The 13,809-nt window shown below is 50.7% G+C and overlaps 2 protein-coding genes across 3 annotated transcripts in view; one reads left to right on the top strand and one right to left on the bottom strand.

Moving 5' to 3' along the window:
* Positions 1-13,809, bottom strand: part of LOC131258994 (flotillin-2) — a 192,981-nt gene that overhangs the window by 12,334 nt on the left and 166,838 nt on the right. For both annotated transcript variants that reach the window (XM_058260400.1, XM_058260401.1), the window contains exon 3: positions 314-501. In XM_058260400.1, the coding sequence (XP_058116383.1) occupies positions 314-501 (188 nt within the window). The remainder of the gene's footprint in view (positions 1-313; positions 502-13,809) is intronic.
* On the top strand, positions 11,189-13,211 carry LOC131258993 (glucose dehydrogenase [FAD, quinone]). Its single transcript, XM_058260399.1, has 3 exons — positions 11,189-11,390; positions 11,472-11,642; positions 11,713-13,211. The coding sequence occupies exons 1-3, from the start codon at positions 11,189-11,191 to the stop codon at positions 13,209-13,211; spliced, it is 1,872 nt and encodes a 623-aa protein (XP_058116382.1).

The raw sequence follows: 13,809 nt of genomic DNA, 5'->3' as shown, positions 1-13,809 counted from the left end.
TAGAAATACTTATTAGTTTGCAGTATGTAGTGAGAGAAAGAAAAAACAACACTATCAAAAAGACAATTACACTAAATAAAAAAAGAGCCGTTAGTTAGTTAAACTGACGGGCCAAACACGATGGTGGGTCATTTTTTTCTGCGGCACGCTACAAAATACAACACTATAAAAGTAAAGAAAATTTAACGTAGAAAGAACGAAACCAAAGGAGGAAAAAACGTAACGCCACACAATCGGAACTACTCGAACCTGCCGCCCCGAGAACAGGGCAGGGTCGGTTGTCCGGTTTCGGTGACGTTTTTGCTATAAATACCTTCATGATTTTGCACTGTGCCACGCCGGTGACGGTGAGCGGGACGCCCTGGGCCGTTTCGACCATTTCGCACATCGGATTGAGGGTCATCACTTCCAGCGAGAGGCGCTGAACATCGGTTACCAGCCACCAGGCCCATGCCCAGCCGCCAACGATGGTGCGTTTCTTCGTCGAGCCGCAACATCCACCTGGGGAGCGGAGAGAAAAGGTCGGTAAAAGAAGGGAAACATATGTTGGTAAGTTGGGACAATTCTTCTCGCGGGGTCCTTCGTACCGAAGGATGTTCGACGACGCTGGGTTTTTGTTATGAGATGGAAGAACCGCTTGTTAAATGTTGCTCCCGAAAAGGAAGTGTTATGAAGATTGCATAAATTTAGGCGCACCGTTCACATCGGGTTTTTCTTCGGAAACGGCTGCACAAATCGTGCAGTAGTGACGCTTTTCTTGATGCTGTCACCAAATTGTTTTGAGTTTGAGTGCACACTAGATGATTTCACTACGGGTGCTTTTAACAAATTGAAATTTATTACTTGAGTCACGCGTGTCAATCGGGCAGGTTGTTTGGAGGGAAGTTGCTGAGAGTATCACGACAGAACATCCAAGCGCAGACAGTGGAGTATTTTTTCCGCTAACTTGTTTCACCGATACCATTTGTTACACGATTCGAAGCATTTTTCTCAAACAAAACACTAAAATAAAATATGTTTGTTGAGGAAGTTTTGCAAAGATTCTCTGCAAACAAATTTTTTCGAATAAAATTGAAAAGAAAAGATTATTTTAATATATAATATTCTTTGCAGATATCCAGAAAAGTCGTAACAGTAGAACCAAGTCCGGGTGGAGGCAGACGGGCAGGTTTGTCCGATTATTCGGAAAGTATTTGCGTAGAGAAGGAAGTGTATGCGGTTGCAGCTGTTCAAAGCCCGTTCGTGTGCGTGAATGTAGATGTCCGTTCCGATCATGGCTTCCACCCAACATGTGACGCGGTCTTCGGCCCGACTGGCTGGAAAAACTGATCCGTTGTCCATTGTGAAACCGATTAAAAAGACTGCAGCCTCCTCTATTACCAAGAGAATTGACGAGATCGGCGAAAAGGTTGAACTCATGGCTTCCGAATTGGATCGAGAGCGTGAATCTCGTCGGGTGTTGGAGGCGCTGCTCAGCGAGAAAATTGAACTCCTGGTTACTGAATTGGACCGAGAGCGTCAATCTCGACAGGCACTTGAGGTGTTGCTCATGCAGCAGCAGCAGCAGCAGCAGCAGCAGCAGCAGCAGTATTCTGTCCAGCATGAACAACAGCAGGAGCAGCAGCAGCAGCAGCAGCAGCAGCAGCAGCAGCAGCAGCAGCAGCAGCAGCAGCAGCAACAGCAGCAGCAGCAGCAGCAGCATCAAGAGCAAACTGACGCGCCTTACACGATCGTAAAGAGAAGGCGCAGGGACAAGCGTAAGGGTAAGGGTAACTCATCGAAGGCTACACAAGAGACTGTCTTTCTAGCTGGCGAGAAGTTTCCACGAAAGAAACGCGCGAAACCGGAAGCGATCTGTGTGTCCCCAGCTCCCGGGGTGGGATATAAAGAGATATATTTCGCAGTACGGAACGATCAAAGGATCTCCAAGTTTATTAAGAAGGGAAACCGAACCGTGAAAGACGAGCTTGTGATGGTCCTTACGCGAGATGCGGATGGAATGGCCACTAAACAAATTTTAGAAGAGATCGTTCCAGTAGGGTGTAAAGTGTCCCTCTTGGTAGAGTCCGTGAGCATTGTCATCCGAGGGATCGACATGCTCACATCAAAGGAGGAAGTAGCTGAGGCCATGACTGAAAAGCTGAATATCCCAGTTACTGCTGAAGCGGTCCGACTACGAAGATATGCCCAAGGCGATCAGAAAGCGTTGGTGCGAGTGCCGAAGAGACTCGTCGACGCCATCGTCGGTAGTAGATTGAAGATCGGCTATTCAGTCTGCAGGATACAAGGAGCAGAACAGCAACGCCTAGAGGATGTTCAGTGCGTCAAATGCCTACTTCGTGGGCACTACGCTCGTGATTGCAAGGGCCCAGACCGCTCCAGAATATGTCGTCGGTGCGGAACGGAAGGCCACAAAGCTAAGGGCTGCAACAAAGCGGCGAAGTGCATAACCTGCGGTGGGCCACACCACACGGGAGCTGCACAATGTGGATCCCAGCCATCATTTTCGCAGTAATTCAGCTAAATCTGCGGCAGAGCCGGGTGGCTCAGGACCTGCTCACTCAGCTTGCTCGTGTGAAAGAGTCGGACGTAGCTCTATTGTCTGACTTCTACCGCTTGCCCCAGAACAACGGGAACTGGGTTGCAGACCCTGTGACTAGGACGGCGATAGTAGCACTTGGAAATCACCCGGTACAGAAAGTGCACTGCGTGGTAGAAGGTATGGTGGCGGCTGACGTGAACGGCATCACGTTTGTTAGCTGCTACGCTCCTCCCGCGTGGGATTTGGCAAGGTTCCGGACTCTCATGGAGGCGATTGTGTCAGCGGTACGCGGATGCCCACGAATTGTTCTTGCAGGCGACTTCAACGCGTCGGCCGTGGACTGGGGTCGTCGAAATACTTGCCGCCGAGGAGAAGAACTACTTGCGACGGCCGAACTGCTCGGTGTAAGATTGCTTAACCGGGGCAATAGACCAACCTTTGTCGGCAACGGAGTAGCTGCACCGTCGATACCGGATGTGACGTTCGCAAGCTCCAATATCGCGGCTCCCGAAGACTGGCAGGTGCTCAGTGATTACACGAACAGCGATCATCGTGCCATTATGTTTAAGGTCGGTTCTTCTCGAGCGACGAGATCCTCAAGAATGGACCGTCGCGCACCACAACAGAGTGGAAGATGGGACGCGACGACATTTGTCCCTGAAATCTTTATTCACTCCTTACGAGCTCACCGATTCGACGAGTTGGCGAACGACCCAGCAACGATGATACGGCTGATAACGCGAGCGTGCGACGAAACAATGCCACGAATCAGCGGATTTCGTGACCGCACAAACGCATACTGGTGGACAACGGAAATTGAAGGGTTACTGTCATCATGTAAGCGCGCCGAGGCGGTTCTGAAGCGCACTAGGAACGAAGCGTTACGCGAGACGAGAATCGAGTTGCTGCGCGCAGCCAGGAAGGCACTACGCTTGGCTATCAACATCAGCAAGCGCCGGTGCGCGGATGAACTAGCAGCTTCCGTCGAAGACAATCCTTGGGGGGATGGGTACCGCATTGTCATGTCATGGGTGCGGGGCGCGCGTGTACCTCAAGAGAAAAATCCCGAGATTCTCGGGAGAATAGTCGATGAACTTTTCCCAACGCATCCACCAATGGTTTGGCCGGAATCATCCGATAACCCCATCGCAGTCTGCCGACCAGTGACGGAAGAGGAGCTGGTTAATATTGCATCCGGTATGCATCCCAAAAAGGCTCCAGGCCCTGACGGTATCATGAATGTTGCTGCCACTGCGGCGATAAGAGCGTTCCCAGAAGTGTTCCGTCGCATTTTCCAGGACTGTCTCGATCGCGGCCACTTTCCGGACCAATGGAAACATCAGCGGCTTGTTCTGCTACCTAAACCTGGAAAACCACCCGGACGACCGTCATCTTTTCGACCACTGTGCATGCTGGACACCGTTGGCAAAGTGTTCGAGCGTGTTATCCTTAGTCGTCTCAACGATCATTTGGAAGACGACCCTAATGGTCCGCATCTCTCTGCCCGTCAATTTGGGTTCCGAAAGGGGAGATCGACGGTAGAGGCGATCCAGGAGGTGGTGGCCAGAGGCAGACATGCAATGTCTTTTGGACGAACCAATCGGCGAGATCCGCGATGCTGCATGGTAGTGACATTAGACGTTCGAAATGCATTCAACTCGGCTAGTTGGAGCGTGATCGGAGAGGCTCTTCACAACAAGCAGACACCCGACTTCTTGATGCGGATCCTCCGAAGTTACTTCGAAAACAGAGTGCTCCATTACGCCACTGATACGGGGACCAGATCGCGCGCAGTCACAGCTGGGGTGCCACAGGGCTCGATATTGGGTCCGACGCTGTGGAACGCAATGTACGACGGTGTGCTGGACGTGGAGCTGCCAGCGGGATCATCCATCGTGGGATTTGCCGACGACCTTGTGCTGACCGTCGCTGGTCGCACACCAGAGGAAGCAGCCAATGAAGCTAGTCGTGCTATCACCTCGGTGCAGCGGTGGATACAGGATCACTCGTTATCACTGGCGGTTGACAAGACCGAGATTGTGATGGTGAGTAGCCTGCGGCGTGGACATCCGCGCATTCCTGTTCGTGTCGGGGACGTCGTCATCAGTTCGCAGCGCAGTATTCGATACCTGGGAGTCAAGATCGAGGACCATCTCCTGTGGACACCGCATATTATACACGTCACGGAGAAAGCCACCAAAGTGAACAGGGTTCTTCAGTATCTACTGAAAAACCACGGAGGCCCATCTAGTACCCGAAGGCGAACATTGGCGAGCGTTGCTTCCTCCATAATGCGGTATGCGGCGCCAGCTTGGTACTCAGCGCTGAATATCCAAAGTAACCGCAGATTATTAAACCGTGTGGACCGCATGTCAACTAAGATGGTCGCTAGCTGTTTCCGGAGTGTGAGGTATGAGGTTGCCAGCGTTGCAGCAAGCATGCCACCTATATGCTTGTTGATCGACGAGGACCACCGGTGCTACGAAGCCAGAAGTCAAACAGGAAGAGCGGCAAAAGATATACGTAAGGAGCAACGAACTGTCACATACTCGAGGTGGCAACTTGAGTGGGATGACATCGCCATGCAGACGTCAGCTAGCCGGTTCGTAAAGTGGGCGCATCGTCTTCTACCCGAAATAGAGCCATGGGCAACCCGGAGTCATGGGCTGGTTAACTTTCACCTGTCCCAGGTACTCACGGGTCACGGATTCTTTCACGAATTTTTGTTCGTGAAGGGGTTTGCTCAATCCCCGGACTGCATCAGGTGTACAGGGGTCGTCGAATCGGCAGAGCACGTGCTATTCGAATGCCCAAGGTTTGACGAGGTTCGCAACCGTTTGCTGTGTGGGTTCGGGTTGATCCCCGTCTCAGCGGACAACCTGCAAGCGTATATGCTTCATAGTCGCGAGTCGTGGAATCGTGTCGCAACAGCAGCTTCGGAAATAACCAGGGTGCTACAGCACGAATGGCGAGTCGAGCAGCAACAACGAGCTACTGCAGCAGCAGCAGCGACAAGAGCAGACGCAGCGGAAGCGGCGTGGAGACGGGGACAGAGTCGGCCCAGGCGGATTGGGGGCATCCCGAGACATCGACCGGCTCTGGCTGCCCGGCTTCATGCAATGGCGCCTAATGCAAGAGTAGCCTGGAACAGAGAACATCGGAATCTACTCCAACGTATGAGGCGGCTGCGGAACAGGACGGTCCGACGAAGAAACCATGAAGTGCTCGAGCGTAGAAACGAGGCGATGCTACGCGTGCTCGAGGCGGTCAATGAGCAGGAGCTGGAGGATGCCAGACGCGACCTCGCTACTGCAAATGCTCAGCTAGTGCCACCACAACCGGCGCAGAGGAACCGCTCGCGACGACGCAACCATGTGAGGCGTCAACCTGAACAGGTCCTTCCTCCAACTCCGAGATAAGTCGGGAGGGAAAATGCTGGGAGCTTCCAGCGTGTGCTTCGGGAAGGTTTTTAGGGGGTAGTAAACGGGAGTAATTCAATTGGTGGGCAACCATGTCAATTGTATCCCGTTTGAGTCCATCGTCGAGAGCAGGATAACTTTGGTCTGTTGATCCAAAGGTTGTCTAGAAGCCTCTCGGCGACATTCGCTTTCCCCCTTCAGGGGATCGTCGCGTGCCACAACGTCCGTAAAAGGAGATTTTTGTCTTTCCGAAACCCTACCATCCTAGCTCTACCTTATTGGTGCACATGCGGGATGGGGACAAGGGGTCAGAGAGGTCGCCTTAGAGGTCGATCATATAAAAAAAAAAAAATATGTTTGCCAATAAACCTAAGATCGAATTATCTAGCGGGTTCCTCCCGCCCCATTTGCTTCGTTGTAATTGGCTGAGGTAAAAAAAGCTTTTAATGTTTGCATCGGGACGAGAGCCTACGGCATACCTCCTGCAAGAAAAACGGAAAGAAAATGGAATGTATAGAAGGACAAAAACAACCACTCGTTGAGCGGTGAGACGAACGCGACGTGCATCATCGAGAACACGTTTTCGCAGCTCCAAGCCCGTTTGCTTTTCCACACCGTACACATGTAAATGCAAATGGTATATGGGATGAAAGGTACACCAAGACATTTAAACAGACAGTGAGCAAACAAAACACACGCGTTAGTGAATCACCGGCTTCTGCGTGAATGATAGAGCGATTGGGAGTTTTCTCTGGCCCGGATAAGCGAAGGGCACGAGCGCCATACACTAAACGGAAAGTGAAGTTGGCAAGTGCGTCCGGTGCGTGGTAAAATGCACGTACGCAAACCTTGTGGTTCAGACCACCGTCAGTGCTGCGTCCTGTCCACTGGGCTGTCCGCTTAGGAAAATGGCCAACTAATACGGAGCAGGAAAATCACGGTGCTGAACCGGTTGAACCGGGCCAGCCCGCGGTCAACGTACCGCTCTGCAAACGGTGGTTACGGCGAAATCGTCCGACTGTAACATTGACATTGGACTTATAATTTTGTTCACCTCTGAACAGGTCTGCCTCAAAACCTGTGCGTGTTTTTGTTGCTTTTAAAGCAGATTTAATTCTTTAACCTCATAAATCTACAAGCTGAAAAGGGTGCTTTTTGGTATAATTTAGCCCTTTTTTCCAAAAGTTACGTCCTTATCTAAGCAGTGAAGTCTTTTGAATCATAATAGCCTTTTGAATTTTTATCATTTCACGATTCTTGTGAACTATCATACAATCCAATTTGAAAGTAAATAAGTTCGAAGGTTGTTAAATACGATCGAATTCAATAAGAAATTGAAATAGTCGTTTTTTAATGTAGACTGCAAATATGGATGCTGTAAGGACTTAACATTTTCCACTTCACTTTTGGTCTCGCAGTAGTTTTCCGACCCGGGGAGAACGTTTCAAAGGCACAGATTGAGAAACATCCAAAGCCACCAGGGATCGCACCTTGTGACTCATTCTGGTGGACGGCTACAATTTATTGTGAAAAAAACATGATGTTATAATGTGCGGTTTTTCAAGTCCAATGCCATTACCGAATACAGTTCAGCTTAGGGACAGAACCCGCGGACCACAACAAGCCGTGATCCATGAAAAGTCCCTATCGAAGCTACACCGCGGCGAAAGGCAGCGAACGAAAAAGCGAGACAGGTTCGTTGCAGAAGATAGCCAGCGGAGATGGTAACGGTATCACCGAAGAAGGGAATCCAACGTACATCCGATTCAACCCTCTCTGCCCCGCGTGGTGTCGGGAACTAGCGGGGGGGCGGTCAGACGGCCATACCACGACCAATAAAACCCGAACCGAGCGGATGGAGCAGCAACGCTGTATCGAAAGCGCAAACTCCCAACATTCCGCCGGATCGCCCGGATCGAACGCGACGACGTTCGTCAGTCGCTCTCCAGCTTTCTTCGACCGCTGAACCCCTTTGCCGAGTGCGTAAGCCTTCCGTTTTTGTGTTGTGTTTTGTCCGTTGATTTGCTGCAGCACTCGGTGTTCCTCTCGGTGCAACATAGTCGACATCCGTGCGTGCGTGCTTGAAATACTTGACTCCACCAGAATAGAAGAAGAGGACTCACGGGACACGAGCCAACGGCTTTGGGGCGCGAGGAAGTAACAACGTGAACGGAGGACAGATCGTCTTCGAGGTTGAACAAAAGCGGCTGGAAGGTGGAAGTCGCATAATATCTAGAACGGGAGAAACCTCGCACGGGGGACCTACTTTCGAAAGAACGCCCGGACCGGACTTGGAGGAGGAGTTGGTTGCGAGTGTGTTTGTGATTCGGTGGTGGACCATGCTGCATGCATTAACGTGTGTCCATATGCACGGTTTCGGGGCAGGGCAGATAACGGGCGGCCGGTTGCGGGACGACGGTTTCTGTGCTTATGACCCATTTTCTTGTTTTGGGATGCGGGCGGGAAATTGAGTCGCCAACACCGCTAGCTTTAGCTGCTCAGCTGAGTGTGAAGTGCGTTAAAGTGTGCTGAAATCCGGACAAAGGCACGGACCAATTGATGTGCGTTTTTAAAAACTCAACTTTTACTTAATAATAAATTGACTTTAAGTCCATGAACAAAACAATCAAAAAGTCGTTATTTAAGTTCCACAAACTGGCGAGCCGAATCAAGTGGAAAAGTAGTTAAAAATGAACCAGGGAAGAGCTCAAAACCAATAGAAAGCTGCAGCGGCCAATTTTCGACACAAGCCACAAGACAAGCCATCATCAAAACAACGGAACTGCATAATTCAACCCGACCGGACCGGTTTTTGGTGTGTGCTTTCCTCGCTTGCCGACGTTTCATGCGCTCAACTCTTTTCGACAACGCTTCCCTCTCGCCACACGTTTTGGGGCGTCCCTGTCCGATATCTCGCGATGCAAGCGATCCGTCAGTGCGCGCTCGGGAGGAAATGAAACTAGTTTCGTTTCGCCTTTTATGATCTCCCGGCGCGTTTGGTATTATGTTTAGAGGTTAAGGTCGTTGGCACCGGTTTGTTGTGGGGCTTGAAAGTCTCGAAGGTGTCAAACGTCAAGAGGATCTCTTCCGTGACCTAACCAACCCACACCCGAGCCCCGCAGAGGGAACTGCTAAGCCCTTCCATTCCGGTAGAAGATGAAAGTGACAGAAAGTGAGCGGTCATCGACGTGTCAACAGTTTTCCCTTTGGGGCCGAGATCAAGCTTCAGTGTGTGTACGTGTGAGAACTGGTGGTGCTGTAAGGGCTGTACCTACGCGCGTTTCATGTTGCACCAACAGAAAGTCACGGCAACTTCCGACCGGGCGAAAGTCCTACAAACTGGTTCGTGTTTTTATGTGCCATTTGGGTATTCTTGCCTTACGCAAGCGGCAATGTAACGTAATTTGGGAGACGCTTTCACAACGCCGCAAATGGTTATGACGGTTTTGATGGTTCCTTTTTTCCTCCCCCCACCAGCGCCCCAAATTAACTTCCGTTGGGTCGCGTCTCAAAAAGGAGATTAATTAACGACAATTTCGGCAGCCGATTGGACACACTTTTCACTAGTTTAAGCGACGGTAACGAGTGACAGAAGTGTTTTACAATTTCCCCTCACGTAGCGCGTCCCGGGGTGGGCTTTTTAATAGCAACGTATAAACTCGCCATGGCCATCACGGACAAACGGCGGGTACTTTCCAACCCACGGTCGCGGCGGCGGCGGCTGACAGCGACAAATTTTTCGGCAATCGTACGTGATCTGGTGCAGTTCGTCGAATTCGGTCGAAAACGGCGCTGCCCATTTAATTCTACCCACTCGGCCGAATCGTGGTGCAGCGTGGTGTACCGCGACCTAATCTCGCCCAACGTCAACTGGGTGACATAAGCGAACGAGCGGCGATTTCACGACATTTATCGGGCCCACTATCGCAATCGATCATCGTCGCCGCGAAAGTGCCCACGTTTATATCGCCGTCCAAACGTGCTACTCTACTCTACCTGCCATGTGGGCGCGCATTCACGTGGTTTCCTTTAGGGACGGGCTGCTGGCCGGAGGAAAACCCATCGCTTAGCGGAGTATCACGAAAGTCGATATGTCCTACGCATATTTAAGTGAGCTCCATTTGGCAATGGTGTGTATGTAATGATTAGTGCACTGTGAATCATTATTATTATGGATGGAACAATTTTATGGCAGCAGCTGCATCCGTTCGGTAATGCAACGAAATAGGTGTAAATGATGAAGAAATATAGAAAGCAAGCGTGTGTACCATGAACACAACTGTTAATGAAACAATGTGAAATTCAACAGTAAAAATTTATACTTGTAAATAAAAGCAGATCGGCTGAACAAGAGTTCTCTCACAATGGACCAAAACAATACTTCTTCTTGGCGTAACGACCTCTTGGTCATGCCTGCCCCCGTTAAGGGCTTACGAGACTTGTTTCCCTGTTGTAGTACGTGGATAGTTAGTCTTCTCGTACAGGGGAGAGTCCGGTCTCGGTTGGGATTCGAACCCACGCCGTCGAGGTGGTGAGCCCCGGCGTGGGCCGATTTTCTAACCGGCGCTACCGCTCGGCTATCGCGGACCCCCGCGACTAAAACAATAGTGGTAGCTTTTTAGGAGAACAGTGTAAGAGTGTGGAAGATTTCTACAGGCCCACAAATCCACGTAGATGGCAAAAGTCAATGAAAAAAGGCGAAGATAATTAGACGATATTTGCAACACTCACATTCAAATATGTCAACAGTTTTGGTGAGATGCAAATTTCACTTTCATTGGAAATTAAGCGCTAATCATTAAAGAAAACTGTTGTTTTGGTCAGTTGTGACGAAAACGTGAGAAACTATTCGATCAATTAACACATTTCTTTGTTTCGTTAAAATTTAGGTACGTCGAAGGTGGCTCCGTGAAAGGGATAACACAGCGAATATGTTTAAAAGAATGTGTGCAAGAAAGGCTAGCGGTTAGTGGTTAACTTCGCAAAGTGAAAAATTCTTTTTTGTTGTATGTAATTGATGCGAGAACACCAAGAGACTGACGTCTTGATGACTCGTAATTATCCTGGACACAAACCAACCTAGCTAGCGACAGAACCTAATTGTTGTGGTCTATTTGAAACAGTGCAAAAGTGACGACGAATTGAAGACACAGACAAAGAGGCAACAGTGAATCCTTGGCAACCGTGTGTGTCGTGTTAGTATAACCCCTCGGGAGTTCACTTCAGGATGAGTGAACTTGTCGGTGCGGCCATTGGGTCGGTGGCGACGGCCGCCTCGAGCGTTGGCTGGTTCGTGCCGATGCTGGTCGCGGCGATCGCGTACTTCCAGTACGAGGAGTTCATGGATCCGGAGGCGCGCGTCATCGACGTGCCGACCGAGGTGATGCTGGATAAGTACGACTTCATCATAATAGGTGCCGGGTCGGCCGGTAGGTTGAATGGACCGTTGATGGCAGCTGTCGTTGGTCGAAAGTGATCGTGACCGTTTCTTCTTCTTAATGTCGACGCAGGGGCCGTTCTGGCTAATCGTCTAACGGAGGTGGAAAATTGGAACGTGTTGCTGCTGGAGGCGGGAGGTGACGAGACGGAGATATCGGAGGTACCGTTGATGGCCGGTTACCTGCAACTGAGCAAACTCGACTGGAAGTACAAATCGGAACCTTCGGGAACGTTCTGTTTAGGTTTGTGACTGTCATAGAGGAGCTCCGCAGAATGAATGCTACTAACTCGTGTCGCTTTTCTCCATGGCAGGCATGAACGGAGGTCGATGCAATTGGCCCCGGGGGAAAGTACTCGGTGGGTCGAGCGTACTCAACTACATGCTGTACCTGCGCGGCAACAAGAAGGACTACGACAACTGGGAGTCGATGGGCAACGCCGGTTGGGGCTACAAGGATGCGCTGTACTACTTCAAGAAATCGGAGGACAACACCAACCCGTACCTGGCGAACACTCCGTACCACGCAACGGGTGGCTATCTGACGATTGGAGAAGCACCATACCATACGCCACTAGCGGCGGCCTTCGTGGAGGCGGGTGTCGAGATGGGGTACGAAAATCGGGACCTGAATGGCGCTAAGCAGACCGGATTCATGATCGCACAGGGTACGATCCGTCGTGGGGGACGTTGCAGCACGGGCAAGGCGTTCCTCAGGCCGGCCCGCCTGCGCACCAACCTACACGTGGCCATGTTTGCGCACGTAACGCGCGTCATGATCGATCCGATCAGCAAGATCGCCTTCGGCGTCGAGTTTCTGCGGGACCGTAAGATCCACCATGTGCGAGCCTCGAAGGAGGTAATCGTGTCCGGAGGCTCGGTAAACTCACCGCAGATATTGATGCTTTCGGGCATCGGTCCGAAAAGCGAACTGGCAAAGCACCGGATACCGCTGATCAAGGATCTTCCGGTTGGCGAGAACCTGCAGGATCACATCGGGCTCGGCGGGTTGACGTTTATGGTGAACCAACCGGTGTCGATCGTGGAGAACCGGTACCACTCGATGTCGACCGTGCTGCAGTACGCCGTGCTCGGCCAGGGTCCGCTGACCATTCTCGGTGGCGTCGAGGGGCTGGCGTTCGTCAACACCAAGTACGTGAACGCCTCGGACGACTATCCGGACATCGAGTTTCACTTCGTGTCCGGCTCGACGAACTCGGACGGCGGCAACCAGCTGCGCAAGGCGCACGGGCTAACCGAGGCGTTCTATAACGCCGTCTTCAAGCCAATCAACAACATGGACGCGTGGAGTATCATCCCGATGCTGCTGCGACCGCGCAGTGTCGGCACGATCAAGCTGCGCAGTGCCAACCCGCTCGACTACCCGTACATTTATCCGAACTATCTGCACGACGAGCACGATATGCGGACGCTCGTCGAGGGTGTCAAGATCGCGTACGCACTGTCGCGCACCCAGACAATGCAGAAGTACGCCTCCACGCTGAGCGCCTACAAGTTCCCGGGCTGCGGACACATCCAGATGTTTACCGATCTGTACTGGGAGTGCATGATACGGCACTATACCTGCACGATCTACCACCCGGTCGGTACGTGCAAGATGGGTCCGTACTGGGACAAGCAGGCCGTCGTCGACCCGCAGCTGCGGGTGTACGGGATCCGGGGGTTGCGCGTGATCGACGCCAGCATTATGCCAAAATTAGTCAGTGCCAACACGAACGCACCGGTGATCATGATCGCCGAGAAGGGCGCCGATATGATCAAGGATTTCTGGATAAAGCGCGGCGTGGCATAGGGCGTCGTGCGTGTCCACGATATTACACCTCTGCTTGATCTGTCTCTCAAGCAAATCTGTGTAAAAAAAAGTCTCTTATCTTAGCGTTAGTGGTATGTGTGGATGCGGGAAGTCAAATGTGAAAACTGTGCGAACGAGAGAAGCATGTGTGAGACCCTTGGAATAAGTGATTTAATTTATTGACAGAACCAGTTATGTAGATCAGTGGAACTAGAGCAGGGGTCGGCATACATTTCCTAAAAGGGCCGGATGATTAAAAAGAAATCGAAAGCGCGAGCCGGAAACCTTAAACGGTTATTTAATGTTTTCAAAGCAGTACTAAACCCTTTTCAATGAAGTATCAACTTTCTAAATAGTAAAGTTACATAAGATAAAACATTTCAAATTTTATCGTTAAAGTTTTTGAAACATCCTACTTATTTTCGTTGAAGCTTGTTCCTTTTCAATATATGAATTTTGGTTTGTGGAACTGTAGCTTTATTTTTTCAATTGTACTTCAAACCAATCCTCTACTCAATTTTTTAAAAGTATCTTAGTTTTACTTGCGTACTCTCAGTGATTAAAATAACTCCGCTTCGAGAAGTTTATAATATTGCGA

Source organism: Anopheles coustani, chromosome 3 (genome assembly GCF_943734705.1).
Source record: "Anopheles coustani chromosome 3, idAnoCousDA_361_x.2, whole genome shotgun sequence".
Lineage (NCBI taxonomy): Eukaryota > Metazoa > Arthropoda > Insecta > Diptera > Culicidae > Anopheles > Anopheles coustani.
The sequence above is the reverse complement of the archived record's forward strand: the minus strand, read 5'-3'. Positions and strand labels throughout refer to the sequence as shown.